The sequence below is a fragment of the Tympanuchus pallidicinctus genome, unplaced genomic scaffold, assembly GCF_026119805.1.
Source record: "Tympanuchus pallidicinctus isolate F22 unplaced genomic scaffold, pur_lepc_1.0 scaffold7, whole genome shotgun sequence".
Lineage (NCBI taxonomy): Eukaryota > Metazoa > Chordata > Aves > Galliformes > Phasianidae > Tympanuchus > Tympanuchus pallidicinctus.
In genome coordinates, this window is record NW_026294791.1 from 3,156,383 (window position 1) to 3,170,650 (window position 14,268).

General features: G+C 50.5%; 3 protein-coding genes across 9 annotated transcripts in view; all 3 read left to right on the forward strand.

Annotated features, from left to right (window-relative positions):
- On the forward strand, window positions 1–7,359 carry LOC128072444 (cytochrome P450 2J2-like). Its single transcript, XM_052666271.1, has 9 exons — window positions 1–354; window positions 887–1,049; window positions 1,245–1,394; window positions 2,505–2,665; window positions 3,531–3,707; window positions 3,945–4,077; window positions 4,538–4,725; window positions 5,178–5,316; window positions 6,072–7,359. The coding sequence occupies exons 1-9, from the start codon at window positions 166–168 to the stop codon at window positions 6,245–6,247; spliced, it is 1,476 nt and encodes a 491-aa protein (XP_052522231.1). The 5' UTR covers window positions 1–165; the 3' UTR covers window positions 6,248–7,359.
- The window catches only part of LOC128072441 (cytochrome P450 2J2-like), a 30,092-nt gene that overhangs the window by 8,035 nt on the left and 7,789 nt on the right, over window positions 1–14,268 (forward strand). Inside the window, exons 2-10 of one of the 5 annotated variants that reach the window (XM_052666265.1) lie at window positions 8,126–8,327; window positions 8,860–9,022; window positions 9,218–9,367; window positions 10,473–10,633; window positions 11,497–11,673; window positions 11,911–12,043; window positions 12,501–12,688; window positions 13,141–13,279; window positions 14,035–14,210. In XM_052666265.1, coding sequence (XP_052522225.1) covers window positions 8,139–8,327; window positions 8,860–9,022; window positions 9,218–9,367; window positions 10,473–10,633; window positions 11,497–11,673; window positions 11,911–12,043; window positions 12,501–12,688; window positions 13,141–13,279; window positions 14,035–14,210 — 1,476 coding nt within the window. In that variant the 5' untranslated portion in view covers window positions 8,126–8,138. Of the gene's footprint in view, window positions 1–5,316; window positions 5,949–8,125; window positions 8,328–8,859; window positions 9,023–9,217; window positions 9,368–10,472; window positions 10,634–11,496; window positions 11,674–11,910; window positions 12,044–12,500; window positions 12,689–13,140; window positions 13,362–13,911; window positions 14,211–14,268 lie in introns of those variants that run through there. The other 4 variants (XM_052666264.1, XM_052666266.1, XR_008202248.1 and 1 more) reach the window with 4 other exon arrangements.
- LOC128072445 (cytochrome P450 2J2-like) overlaps window positions 6,318–14,268 on the forward strand; it is a 23,777-nt gene continuing 15,826 nt past the window's right edge. The window contains exon 1 of one of the 3 annotated variants that reach the window (XM_052666272.1): window positions 6,318–6,416. The gene's annotated coding sequence lies outside the window, so the exon portion shown is untranslated. Of the gene's footprint in view, window positions 6,417–7,811; window positions 7,830–7,883; window positions 7,903–14,268 lie in introns of those variants that run through there. The other 2 variants (XM_052666273.1, XM_052666276.1) reach the window with 2 other exon arrangements.

The following is a 14,268-nucleotide window of genomic DNA, read 5'->3' on the forward strand; positions in this document are numbered from 1 at the left end:
TGAGGGTGGGCTGTCGTCGGCGAGATGAGAGATGCGCGGGTCGCGTCGAGGAGGGCTTTGGCGAACGCGTGTGGCTGAGGCTGAGGAAGCGGCGGCCCAAAGGCAGCCCCGAGGCCGGGCCGGCCCGAGCCCCTCTGCGGTTGTGCCCACAGCTGCGGCCGCACCATGCTGTGCTTCCTGTGGGACAGCGTCTCCCTGCAGATGCTCTTCGTCTTCCTCTTGGTCTTCCTGCTGGTCGCTGACTACATGAAGAGGAGAAAGCCCAAGGACTTCCCCCCCAGTCCTTTTGCCCTGCCATTCCTGGGAAACATGCAGTTTATGATTGCCGAAGACCCCATGGCTGTGACACAGAAGGTAAGGGGCTTTTTTACATACAAAGGTCTTACCCAAGCAATGCAAACTCAACAGTGCTCAAACTCGGCAGTCTACAGAGGGCTCTCTGGGGGTGGGTTGTAGTGCAGCCTGGAATCAGAAGGCACGGTGGACGATGTTTTCCTTGGAACACAGAGCCACATCCTTTGGGCAAAGGACACGGCACAATGCCACAGTTTTGATTGTAGCTGTAGGTGCCTCGGATGGGAAGGGTTTCTAAGAAAGGAGTTAAACAGCATCAGGAAAAGTTTTGCTCAATTGAGTCTTGCAAAGCCTGGAAAATGCGGTCTGAACGGTTTTACCCCAACTTCAGAACGGTGAGAGAAGAAATCAGGGAAACGACTGCACACAGTCAGGCCAAAACTTATGAAATTACACTACTCCCAGTTTTTCTTCCTGTTCCTGTGCAAGTGAAACTGTTCCTCATTGTGAGTGCAGGATACAGGGCTTTCTCTCTGCCAGCAGAAAATTCATTGCATATCAATCCTTCTTTATTTCTTTACCTCATCCCCAGTTTATTGAAAAACACGGAGACATCTTCAGCATGCAAGTGGGCAGCATGTCGTTTGTGGTGGTAAACGGGCTGCAAATGATCAAGGAAGCCCTTGTGACCCAGGGAGAGAATTTCATAGATCGCCCGGAATATCCTGTGAAAACAGAACTCTTCAGCAAGTTGGGTGAGTTATCAATGGAGACAGGGATCTGAAACACACGGTCAAAGTGTGTTTGAAGAAGACAATGCTGTGGCTTTGCATTCTCACCGAGCAGCGTCACCAGCGTGGCTGAGCCTCCTTTATAAAGGCAGATGTCCTCCATCATCTTCGCCTTGCTGAGGACATCTTCCTTTGCTCACTGTGGAATGCTTCTGCCAGGGCTGATCTTCTCCAATGGGCACCTGTGGAAGCAGCAGAGAAGGTTCACCTTGACCACCCTCCGAAATTTTGGCCTGGGGAAGAGGAGCCTGGAGGAGCGGATCCAGGAGGAGTGCCGGTTCCTCACGGATGCGTTCAGGGATGAGCAGGGTGAGGACCACTTCCCTCAGCAGTTGTGCTGAAGGCAGAATCCATCTTGGACCATTTTAATTTCCCCTATGCTAATGCCTAGTGAAAAATCACAGAGTCAAAGAATCATTTCAGTTGGAAAATCCTTCTAAGATCACCAACTCCAATTCCAGCCCATTCCCAGCATGCCCACTAGCCACGTCCCTCAGTGCCACATCAACGCATTTTCTAATGCCTCCATAGATGGTGACTCTGCCACCTCTGTGGGCATCCTGTTCCAATGTCTGACCACTTCTCCTAGAAATTCTTCCTAATACCTAACCTCAACCTCCTGTGAGGTAATTTAATGTCAGTAGTTCTCATCCTGTAACTGCTAGCTGGGAGGAGAGATCGACACGCATCCTGCTGCAATCTCTTTGAAGGGAGTGGCGAAGGGCAGTGATTTCTCCATTGAAACTCCTACAAGCTGAGCAATCTCAGTTCTCACAGCTGGCCATCAGAGTTGTGTTCCAGACCCTTTACAGCTTTGTTGTCATTCTCTGGACACACTCCAGGGCCTCAATGTCTTTCTTGAAGAGAGGGGCACAAAACTCAACCCAGCACTCAAGGGGGAGCCTCACCAGTGCCAAGAACAGTGGCATGATCACCACCCATTCCTGCTGACTACACTACAGCTGACACGAGCTAGGATGCCCTTTGCCTTCTTGGCTACATAGGCACACTACTGGCTCAGCTTCAGTCAGCTGCCAACAATTTTCTTCATCTCACAAGCAATGCTGGTAATGTGCCAGCATCCCAGACTCCCTCTACAGGTGTTTTGCCTTCAGATTAACTGATAGATACAGCTATGTAACAGTACTCTTACCCCACCTTTGTCCTCTTGCTGAATTGGAGACCTCTAGGAAATACCATGGACCTGTCAGCACCAATGTTCACAATTAATTCCTATGGTGTTTCCTCTTCTGAGTCATTTCAGATCTTTTTTTCCCAAGCAAACAACCTTTTCCAAGAAGGTGCCCACTGAAAACCACTCATTTCATGTTGACTATTTTCCCTCTGATGATGGTGCTTTCTTCCCTTTTTTTCTGTGGAGTCAAGAAGAGAATTGATTGTTCCCTTTTCCATCTCCAGGAAATCCTTTCAACCCTCACCTTAAAATCAACAATGCTGTTTCAAACATCATCTGCTGCATCACCTTTGGCAATCGGTTTGAATACCATGATGAGGACTTCCAAAACTTGCTGTGGATGATGGATCAGATTGTTACCCTCCAAGGGAAGATAATGAGCCAGGTACAATCCCCCATGCCCACTTTTTTCTTCCACTCAGACTGACCTCCCCTGACACAGATTGATCCCTTGGATTCTGTTGCTGTCACCAGAGAACAGATTTCTGCACTGCGCCTCCGCTCCCTGTGACAAGGTGCAGGCTGCCATGAGGCCTCCCCTTCATCTTCCCCACGTTGAACAATCCATGGGACCTCAGCACTCCTCATGTATTTGCCCTGCAAAAGCATTTTCATAGCACTCCTTTGCATGCTCTCTGATCATTTTAAATGCCTATATATTGCAGCAAACAAAACTGCACACATTACTCAAAGGGAGGCCATCACCAACCGCAGGGGATGGCCAAGCCCAGAAGTTTCCCCCTGCTCTGGGACCGTGAGATTTTCCTTGGTGCTTCCCACAGCTGTCTGTCCGTTCTCCATCCCTGCATGCATCTTAGTGACGATGCAGTCCATCGTCAGTACCTTGATTACAAAGCCAGACTGTCCCCTGCTGGTTTACCAGTGCCTTTGGAAGAAACTGAATACAGCAGAGGGTTTGGTCAGATCCCTAGGAGAGGTTATGGGAAGGGCAAATGCTCGGGTAACTTCTTTCAGCCATATTTTCAGGCTTTGCGACATTGCTGTTCCTCTCTTTCCCACCTCATCTCCCCTCCTGATCTCTGAGTGCCAAGCTCCCTACCGTGACTCAGGAACGCCTTAGGCTATCTCCCATGGAGATACCAATCCTTTCTCATGCTCTTCTGGAGATAAGTTAATTCCATCTACTCCAGCAATGAAAGGTTGTGGCTTTGCAGGCTTTTCAAGTCTTGAAAACAGAAGTGATTTTTCAGCATGTTCTTGAATTTGCTCATCTGTCTTTCTTTCCAAAGCTGTATACAATTTATCCATCCATAATAAAATACTTCCCTGGATCCCACCAAACCATTTTGAAAAATGGGAGGCTCATGAAAAGGTTTGTGTGTGAGAAGATCAACAAACATAAGGAAGACCTGAACCCCTCAGAGAGCCGAGACTTCATTGACAGCTACCTGCAGGAGATGGCCAAGGTCAGCAGTGTGGAGCAAGCCACAGTGGGGTCAGAAGATCAGGAGGGCTGAGAAACAAACCAGATCCTACCTGAGCTGCTGGTGTCTCCATTTGTGAGCTCAGGATGGACATCAGGTTTGGGGCATTCATTGGAGGGTTGAGAATGCAGCTTCTGCCAAAAGCCTTGGGGCAGAACTGAGTGGTGTGTTGAGGAAGTCCTCGCTGCACATATTGCACTGACACTTGATTTTCTGAAGCCCAATGGCAGGGAATTCCATGAGGAAAACCTGGTAGAATGCACTCTCGACCTGTTTTTTGCTGGGACTGAGACCACCTCCACAACCATCCGCTGGGCCCTGCTGTTTATGGCCGTATACCCAGAGATTCAAGGTACAGGTAGCAGCACTGCTATCCGTTTCCTATTTTTAGCCCTTGTAGCTTGGTGAGAGTTTATCCTTGTTGAAAGAAAAAGTGGAAATACTGTGTTCTCCAACAGATTTAGTGCAAGTATTGGTTTTGTTTTCAACTGTTTACCTTCAATGTTTTAAAGCTTTTCCTAGTGATTTTGTTGTTCTTTCTCATGGGACAAACAGGCAAATGTGCCCATATGCCCCACAAGCACTGGAGACCACTGTGGGCTGTCCAGCAAAGGCAAAAAGGGGCTCTGCCAAGGGCCCATTTAGTGTATGTAGTGAGAGATGAACATGCAGAGAGGTGCCACAAGTCCCCTGGTGGCACAGGATTGACCTGGGATGGTCCTTGGGGGACCTGCACAGCAAAAATATTGTGGTGTCCCCAGCGTTTCTATGGTTTTGCTGCACCATAGCTGATCCCTGCTCTTTCCAAACAGCCCGTGTGCAAGCAGAGATCGATGCTGTTATTGGGCAATGCCGACAGCCAGCCCTGGAGGACAGGAACAACATGCCCTACACCAATGCTGTCGTCCATGAAGTGCAGAGGAAAGGCAACATCGTCCCTTTCAACGTGCCTAGAGAGGCGGTGAAGGACACAGTCTTGGCTGGTTTCCGGGTGCCCAAGGTAAACCCAGTTTGGATCAGTGAGGTCTGGGCAGGAGACTTCCATCTCCCCTTTGCTGCAGGGACAGAGCTGCAGCATTGCTGCCTGTCCCAGAGGTCACTGCTGTGGATCGTGTTGTTTTGCTCACCCAACACTGTTGTCCAGCACACTGCATTCTCAGTGCCCAGGATGAATGCCATGAGGTGCGGCATCCGTGTCTATCAGGGAGGGACAGAGCCCTGAGCATGCAGCTTTTTCTTAGATGAATTTTTAGGAATAGTTATGTTCATGAGAGAAAAGGGTGTGTCTAAACAATCAAAAAATAGGAAATCATGGCCAGGCAAAATGAGTGCAAGACGTGGATTGCAGATTTGTCTATCAATGATCTTGTGAACAACACAGGAGGGTAAAAATCCCCCTCCTGTTGGCAGAGGCAGAGAGAGTGCAAAGTGATTTTCTTTCTCTTGTCTCAGGGCACTATTTTGATCCCAAATCTGTCTTCTGTGATGTTTGACAAGAAGGAATGGGAAACTCCTCACAGTTTTAACCCCGGGCATTTCCTGAAGGATGGTCAGTTCTGGAAGAGGGAGGCATTTCTGCCATTTTCTATAGGTAAGATTAGATCAGTTTACTGCAGTTTGATGCTTCTGTGCTGAAGCAGTGGGATGGGGCTTTCAGCTGCACAATGGAGAACCTGAGCTAAGCACTGATGGAAACAGGAGTTGCTGGTTCCACCATAGGAGGGCTGCTTGCCCACTGCCTGTAGCAGTCAACACTAGACACTTCCTTAGCAGTAGCCATGCAGGCTCCTCAAAGAACCACCTCCTCCGCCTCTTAGGCCTTCTTCACAAACACGAGAGAATACAAAAGTGTCCCAGAAATGCATTCAGCAATGCAAGAGCAGTGCTCTGTGCTCCCAGTCCCACACAGCTGAGGTCAATGGGCTCTGCCACCACAACCACAGAGTGCCAGCATCTTCCTTGTGGAGAGTGATTTTAGCATCTCCAATTTCCTGCCCTAGCATGGCACACTTTCTCTGGTGATTTGGTTCCATTCCTTGGAGTCCAGCCAGGCACATAGGGATTACATGTGAAGCACTGCTCATCCCAGCAGGGTAGGACAAAATGTGTGTGTATACACTGACATGCACGTGCCCTCACTGCAGCACCCAGCTGGGGGCAGATGGTGCTACAGCTCCATGAGGAGCTCAGCTGGGATGGCAGTCCTGGTGCTGGAAATGTAAGGTGGGCACGGGGATGCGGGCAGGGCGATGTTCCTGCAGGAGCTGTGTGCCGGGGCTTTTCCAGCAGAGAAAGCAGCTGGGCAGCCAGCAGGGCTGAATGGGCGCTGGGCGGCTGTCTCCGCAGGGAAGCGCGCCTGCCTGGGTGAGCTGCTGGCCCGCGCCGAGCTCTTCCTCTTCTTCACGGCTCTGCTCCAGAAATTCACCTTCCAGGCTCCCCCGGACACCATCCTCGACCTCAAATTCATTCTGGGCATGACCTTGGCCCCGCGGCCCTACAAGATCTGTGCAGTGCCTCGATAGGAAGCACAGCCACTGCTCTTGGAGAAGGAACATCTCAGCTTTGGCACAGATGCACAGAGTGAGTGTTCATCAGCCACCATGTGCCATGGTAACAACCTCCTCACGTGTTCTGTTTCTTTCTAAGCAATTGCAGAATAATTTCTTTTTACAAGCAGATCTTGCAGGCTGTGTCAGATAAGAAGGCCTATCAGCACTTGATGGGCTGGGGCACTTCTTGGCTTGCAGCCCAGCAATGCCAGTGAATGAGGAGCTCAGGACTTTTTTAATTCCATGCTGGATGGCCATGCATCATAGCTGTGGATCAGTACTGGTAGAGAGCAACACCTGAGCTCATCTCACTATACTGGTAAAAGCAGTAATTGCAAACAGTTCCTACTTTGAACTTAGGAAAGCAATTTGTCAATAGAAAAATGAAGTGACATGTCTCTTTCTTGAGCATTAATAAATCCCGACTGAAACATTTTTGATGTGAAGCGTTTTGCAAAGTGGTGACCAGCACTGCCTGCAGTCTCCAGCCTTGCCAGCATTTGGGGCAGTAGGGGGTGGGGTGTAGAGCCATGCTGAGCTGCACAGCACCAGCTGTCCCTTAGCAGAAAGGAGGGCACAGGAACAGCACAGGCCATTTGTGCAGAGCTGATGAATATTCATGATCCAAGCTCTATGAGCAAACCAGCAGGAAAACCACCAAAGCTGGTGGCTGTGTTCTGCCACACCACTGCAATTAATGCAGTGACAGACACTCAGAGGATGACAAGTGCCACTTCTGACATCTGTTTCTAAAATAGCAGCACCTGGAGCCATAGCAAATACAGGTCCTGTCTCCTAGTGTTACCTCAGTAGTCTTCTTTTCCCTCCCCCAATCCTGTGCACTCTCCTCAACACTGGACAGGCAGCAGTGAGGAAGGCTGAGCTGGCACTGCAGTGCTGCCCAGGATGAAATGCAGGGGCCATGACCAGGTTCAAAACCTGATGGAGATTACACACTGCCTTCTCAGCATTTCTGCTCACTTCGTGCACTTCTGACCTCTGGTCTACCTGAAAGTCCCTGCAACTTTACTGCCTTCTTATCTACACAACTGCCTCATGGGAGACAATAAATGGCTGCAATCTTACTTTTCTTCCCTTCCTGATGTTTTAAATGGGAAGAAGACACAAAAACATTCACTTGAGGAGCGCAGCATCTCATGTGAGCGCAAGGGAATTTTTGTGAGTGCTTTAGAGTTCATGTAAAAGCACGGATTGAACTTTCTCAGGAGAACGCAGCAACTCCTTTCACGCACTTCCGCATCTCCGCAGGCACAGCTGCCGCCCCCTAAACAGAAGCAGTCCGTACCGCCCACTGCATCACGACAACGGCAGTTCTCAGCCGGCAGCAAAACAGCGCGGCCGGCAAAAGAATTCCTCGAAAGGGACGGGACGGGAGGAGGGCCTGGAGCGGGGCCGGTGTCACCGCCGGGCAGGACGCGCTCGTCCCTCCGCAGCGCTCAGCGCCGTCTGCGCCCTGCCGGCACCGCCCCGTGGCAGTGGACCCTCGTCCCGTGAGTCGGAGGCGCTGTGGGAGCTCCGTGCAGCCTTATCTCGGGTCCGTCGTGGCCCGGCTCCGTGTGCGGCTCTGCGCGGCGGGGAGGCGGTGGCCGCGAGCGGGGACCGTGAGGGTGAGGGAGCCGCCGGGCTGTGGGAAGGCGGCGGTGGGAGACGGGAGCGGAGCGGGGAGCTGCCGGTGCGCTGAGGGTGGGCTGTCGTCGGCGAGATGAGAGATGCGCGGGTCGCGTCGAGGAGGGCTTTGGCGAACGCGTGTGGCTGAGGCTGAGGAAGCGGCGGCCCAAAGGCAGCCCCGAGGCCGGGCCGGCCCGAGCCCCTCTGCGGTTGTGCCCACAGCTGCGGCCGCACCATGCTGCGCTTCCTGTGGGACAGCGTCTCCCTGCAGATGCTCTTCGTCTTCCTCTTGGTCTTCCTGCTGGTCGCTGACTACATGAAGAGGAGAAAGCCCAAGGACTTCCCCCCCAGTCCTTTTGCCCTGCCATTCCTGGGAAACATGCAGTTTATGATTGCCAAAGACCCCATGGCTGTGACACAGAAGGTAAGGGGCTTTTTTACATACAAAGGTCTTACCCAAGCAATGCAAACTCAACAGTGCTCAAACTCGGCAGTCTACAGAGGGCTCTCTGGGGGTGGGTTGTAGTGCAGCCTGGAATCAGAAGGCACGGTGGACGATGTTTTCCTTGGAACACGGAGCCACATCCTTTGGGCAAAGCACACGGCACAATGCCACAGTTTTGATTGTAGCTGTAGGTGCCTCGGATGGGAAGGGTTTCTAAGAAAGGAGTTAAACAGCATCAGGAAAAGTTTTGCTCAATTGAGTCTTGCAAAGCCTGGAAAATGCGGTCTGAACGGTTTTACCCCAACTTCAGAACGGTGAGAGAAGAAATCAGGGAAACGACTGCACACAGTCAGGCCAAAACTTATGAAATTACACTACTCCCAGTTTTTCTTCCTGTTCCTGTGCAAGTGAAACTGTTCCTCATTGTGAGTGCTGGATACAGGGCTTTCTCTCTGCCAGCAGAAAATTCATTGCATATCAATCCTTCTTTATTTCTTTACCTCATCCCCAGTTTATTGAAAAACACGGAGACATCTTCAGCACGCAAGTGGGCAGCATGTCGTTTGTGGTGGTAAACGGGCTGCAAATGATCAAGGAAGCCCTTGTGACCCAGGGAGAGAATTTCATAGATCGCCCGGAATATCCTGTGAAAACAGAACTCTTCAGCAAGTTGGGTGAGTTATCAATGGAGACAGGGATCTGAAACACACGGTCAAAGTGTGTTTGAAGAAGACAATGCTGTGGCTTTGCATTCTCACCGAGCAGCATCACCAGCATGACAGAGCCTCCTTTATAAAGGCAGATGTCCTCCATCATCTTCGCCTTGCTGAGGACATCTGTCTTTGCTCACTGTGCAATGCTTCTGCCAGGGCTGGTCTTCTCCAATGGGCACCTGTGGAAGCAGCAGAGAAGGTTCACCTTGACCACCCTCCGAAATTTTGGCCTGGGGAAGAGGAGCCTGGAGGAGCGGATCCAGGAGGAGTGCCGGTTCCTCACGGATGCGTTCAGGGATGAGCAGGGTGAGGACCACTTCCCTCAGCAGTTGTGCTGAAGGCAGAATCCATCTTGGACCATTTTAATTTCCCCTATGCTAATGCCTAGTGAAAAATCACAGAGTCAAAGAATCATTTCAGTTGGAAAATCCTTCTAAGATCACCAACTCCAATTCCAGCCCATTCCCAGCGTGCCCACTAGCCACGTCCCTCAGTGCCACATCAATGCATTTTCTAATGCTTCCATAGATGGTGACTCTGCCACCTCTGTGGGCATCCTGTTCCAATGTCTGACCACTTCTCCTGGAAATTCTACTTAATACCTCACCTACATGTACAGCAATTCAAGGCCCTTTTGTCTCATCCTATCATGGTTACCTAGGAGAAGAGATCAACACCAAATTCACTGCAACCTTCCTTCTGGGAGTGGCGAAGGGCAATGATTTCTCCACTGAAACTCCTACAAGCTGAGCAATCTCAGTTCTCACAGCTGGCCATCGCAGTTGTGTTCCAGACCCTTTACAGCTTTGTTGTCATTCTCTGGACACACTCCAGGGCCTCAATGTCTTTCTTGAAGAGAGGGGCACAAAACTCAACCCAGCACTCAAGGGGGAGCCTCACCAGTGCCAAGAACAGTGGCATGATCACCACCCATTCCTGCTGACTACACTACAGCTGACACGAGCTAGGATGCCCTTTGCCTTCTTGGCTACGTAGGCACACTACTGGCTCACCTTCAGTCAGCTGCCAACAATTTTCTTCATCCCACAAGCAATGCTGGTAATGTGCCAGCATCCCAGTCTCCCTCTACAGGTGTTTTGCCTTCAGATTAACTGATAGATACAGCTATGTAACAGTATTCTTACCCCACCTTTGTCCTCTTGCTGAATTGGAGACCTCTAGGAAATACCATGGACCTGTCAGCACCAATGTTCACAATTAATTCCTATGGTGTTTCCTCTTCTGAGTCATTTCAGATCTTTTTTTCCCAAGCAAACAACCATTTCCAAGAAGGTGCCCACTGAAAACCACTCATTTCATGTTGACTATTTTCCCTCTGATGATGGTGCTTTCTTCCCTTTTTTTCTGTGGAGTTAAGAAGAGAATTGATTGTTCCCTTTTCCATCTCCAGGAAATCCTTTCAACCCTCACCTTAAAATCAACAATGCTGTTTCAAACATCATCTGCTCCGTCACCTTTGGCAATCGGTTTGAATACCATGATGAGGACTTCCAAAACTTGCTGCGGATGATGGATCAGAGTGTTACCCTCCAAGGGAAGATAATGAGCCAGGTACAATCCCCCATGCCCACTTTTTTCTTCCACTCAGACTGACCTCCCCTGACACAGATTGATCCCTTGGATTCTGTTGCTGTCACCAGAGAACAGATTTCTGCACTGCGCCTCCGCTCCCTGTGACAAGGTGCAGGCTGCCATGAGGCCTCCCTTCATCTTCCCCACGTTGAACAATCCATGGGACCTCAGCACTCCTCATGTATTTGCCCTGCAAAAGCATTTTCATAGCACTCCTTTGCATGCTCTCTGATCATTTTAAATGCCTATATATTGCAGCAAACAAAACTGCACACATTACTCAAAGGGAGGCCATCACCAACCGCAGGGGATGGCCAAGCCCAGAAGTTTCCCCCTGCTCTGGGACCGTGAGATTTTCCTTGGTGCTTCCCACAGCTGTGTGTCCGTTCTCCTCCGTGCATGCATCTTAGTGACGATGCAGTCCATCGTCAATACCTTGATTACAAAGCCAGACTGTCCCCTGCTGGTTTACCAGTGCCTTTGGAAGAAACTGAATACAGCAGAGGGTTTGGTCAGGTCCCTAGGAGAGGTTATGGGAAGGGCAAATGCTCGGGTAACTTCTTTCAGCCATATTTTCAGGCTTTGCGACATTGCTGTTCCTCTCTTTCCCACCTCATCTCCCCTCCTGATCTCTGAGTGCCAAGCTCCCTACCGTGACTCAGGAACGCATTAGGCTATCTCCCATGGAGATACCAATCCTTTCTCATGCTCTTCTGGAGATAAGTTAATTCCATCTACTCCAGCAATGAAAGGTTGTGGCTTTGCAGGCTTTTCAAGTCTTGAAAACAGAAGTGATTTTTCAGCATGTTCTTGAATTTGCTCATCTGTCTTTCTTTCCAAAGCTGTATACAATTTATCCATCCATAATAAAATACTTCCCTGGATCCCACCAAACCATTTTGAAAAATGGGAGGCTCATGAAAAGGTTTGTGTGTGAGAAGATCAACAAACATAAGGAAGACCTGAACCCCTCAGAGAGCCGAGACTTCATTGACAGCTACCTACAGGAGATGGCCAAGGTCAGCAGTGTGGAGCAAGCCACAGTGGGGTCAGAAGATCAGGAGGGCTGAGAAACAAACCAGATCCTACCTGAGCTGCTGGTGTCTCCATTTGTGAGCTCAGGATGGACATCAGGTTTGGGGCATCCATTGGAGGGTTGAGAATGGAGCTTCTGCCAAAAGCCTTGGGGCAGAACTGAGTGGTGTGCTGAGGAAGTCCTCGCTGCACATATTGCACTGACACTTGATTTTCTGAAGCCCAATGGCAGGGAATTCCATGAGGAAAACCTGGTAGAATGCACTCTCGACCTGTTTTTTGCTGGGACTGAGACCACCTCCACAACCATCCGCTGGGCCCTGCTGTTTATGGCCGTATACCCAGAGATTCAAGGTACAGGTAGCAGCACTGCTATCCGTTTCCTATTTTTAGCCCTTGTAGCTTGGTGAGAGTTTATCCTTGTTGAAAGAAGTGGAAATACTGTGTTCTCCAACAGATTTAGTGCAAGTATTGGTTTTGTTTTCAACTGTTTACCTTCAATGTTTTAAAGCTTTTCCTAGTGATTTTGTTGTTCTTTCTCATGGGACAAACAGGCAAATGTGCCCATATGCCCCACAAGCACTGGAGATCACTGTGGGCTGTCCAGCAAAGGCAAAAAGGGGCTCTGCCAAGGGCCCATTTAGTGTATGTAGTGAGAGATGAACATGCAGAGAGGTGCCACAAGTCCCCTGGTGGCACAGGATTGACCTGGGATGGTCCTTGGGGGACCTGCACAGCAAAAATATTGTGGTGTCCCCAGGGTTTCTATGGTTTTGCTGCACCATAGCTGATCCCTGCTCTTTCCAAACAGCCCGTGTGCAAGCAGAGATCGATGCTGTTATTGGGCAGTGCCGACAGCCAGCCCTGGAGGACAGGAACAACATGCCCTACACCAATGCTGTCATCCATGAAGTGCAGAGGAAAAGCAACATCCTCCCTTTCAACGTGCCTAGAGAGGCGGTGAAGGACACAGTCTTGGCTGGCTTCCGGGTGCCCAAGGTAAACCCAGTTTGGATCAGTGAGGTCTGAGCAGGAGACTTCCATCTCCCCTTTGCTGCAGGGACAGAGCTGCAGCATTGCTGCCTGTCCCAGAGGTCACTGCTGTGGATCGTGTTGTTTTGCTCACCCAACACTGTTGTCCAGCACACTGCATTCTCAGTGCCCAGGATGAATGCCATGAGGTGCGGCATCCGTGTGTATCAGGGAGGGACAGAGCCCTGAGCATGCAGCTTTTTCTTAGATGAATTTTTAGGAATAGTTATGTTCATGAGAGAAAAGGGTGTGTCTAAACAATCAAAAAATAGGAAATCATGGCCAGGCAAAATGAGTGCAAGACGTGGATTGCAGATTTGTCTATCAATGATCTTGTGAACAACACAGGAGGGTAAAAATCCCCCTCCTGTTGGCAGAGGCAGAGAGAGTGCAAAGTGATTTTCTTTCTCTTGTCTCAGGGCACTATTTTGATCCCAAATCTGTCTTCTGTGATGTTTGACAAGAAGGAATGGGAAACTCCTCACAGTTTTAACCCCGGGCATTTCCTGAAGGATGGTCAGTTCTGGAAGAGGGAGGCATTTCTGCCATTTTCTATAGGTAAGATTAGATCAGTTTACTGCAGTTTGATGCTTCTGTGCTGAAGCAGTGGGATGGGGCTTTCAGCTGCACAATGGAGAACCTGAGCTAAGCACTGATGGAAACAGGAGTTGCTGGTTCCACCATAGGAGGGCTGCTTGCCCACTGCCTGTAGCAGTCAACACTAGACACTTCCTTAGCAGTAGCCATGCAGGCTCCTCAAAGAACCACCTCCTCCGCCTCTTAGACCTTCTTCACAAACACGAGAGAATACAAAAGTGTCCCAGAAATGCATTCAGCAATGCAAGAGCAGTGCTCTGTGCTCCCAGTCCCACACAGCTGAGGTCAATGGGCTCTGCCACCACAACCACAGAGTGCCAGCATCTTCCTTGTGGAGAGTGATTTTAGCATCTCCAGTTTCCTGCCCTAGCATGGCACGCTTTCTCTGGTGATTTGGTTCCGTTCCTTGGAGTCCAGCCAGGCACACAGGGATTACATGTGAAGCACTGCTCGTCCCAGCAGGGTAGGACAAAATGTGTGTGTATACACTGACATGCACGTGCCCTCACTGCGGCACCCAGCTGGGGGCAGATGGTGCTACAGCTCCATGAGGAGCTCAGCTGGGATGGCAGTCCTGGTGCTGGAAATGTAAGGTGGGCACGGGGATGCGGGCAGGGCGATGTTCCTGCAGGAGCTGTGTGCCGAGGCTTTTCCAGCAGAGAAAGCAGCTGGGCAGCCAGCAGGGCTGAATGGGCGCTGGGCGGCTGTCTCCGCAGGGAAGCGCGCCTGCCTGGGTGAGCTGCTGGCCCGCGCCGAGCTCTTCCTCTTCTTCACGGCTCTGCTCCAGAAATTCACCTTCCAGGCTCCCCCGGACACCATCCTCGACCTCAAATTCATTCTGGGCATCACCTTGGCCCCGCGGCCCTACAAGATCTGTGCAGTGCCTCGATAGGAAGCACAGCCGCTGCTCTTGGAGAAGGAACATCTCAGCTTGCACACTCAGATGCACA

Excerpts from the sequence above, each read along its gene's own strand:
- LOC128072444 (XM_052666271.1), top strand. The coding sequence starts at position 166 with ATGCTGTGCTTCCTGTGGGACAGCGTCTCCCTGCAGATGCTCTTCGTC. Across the intron at positions 1,050-1,244 it reads AGAACTCTTCAGCAAGTTGG|GGCTGATCTTCTCCAATGGG; the intron begins GTGAGTTATCAA and ends TGCTTCTGCCAG. Across the intron at positions 4,078-4,537 it reads CGTATACCCAGAGATTCAAG|CCCGTGTGCAAGCAGAGATC; the intron begins GTACAGGTAGCA and ends CTTTCCAAACAG.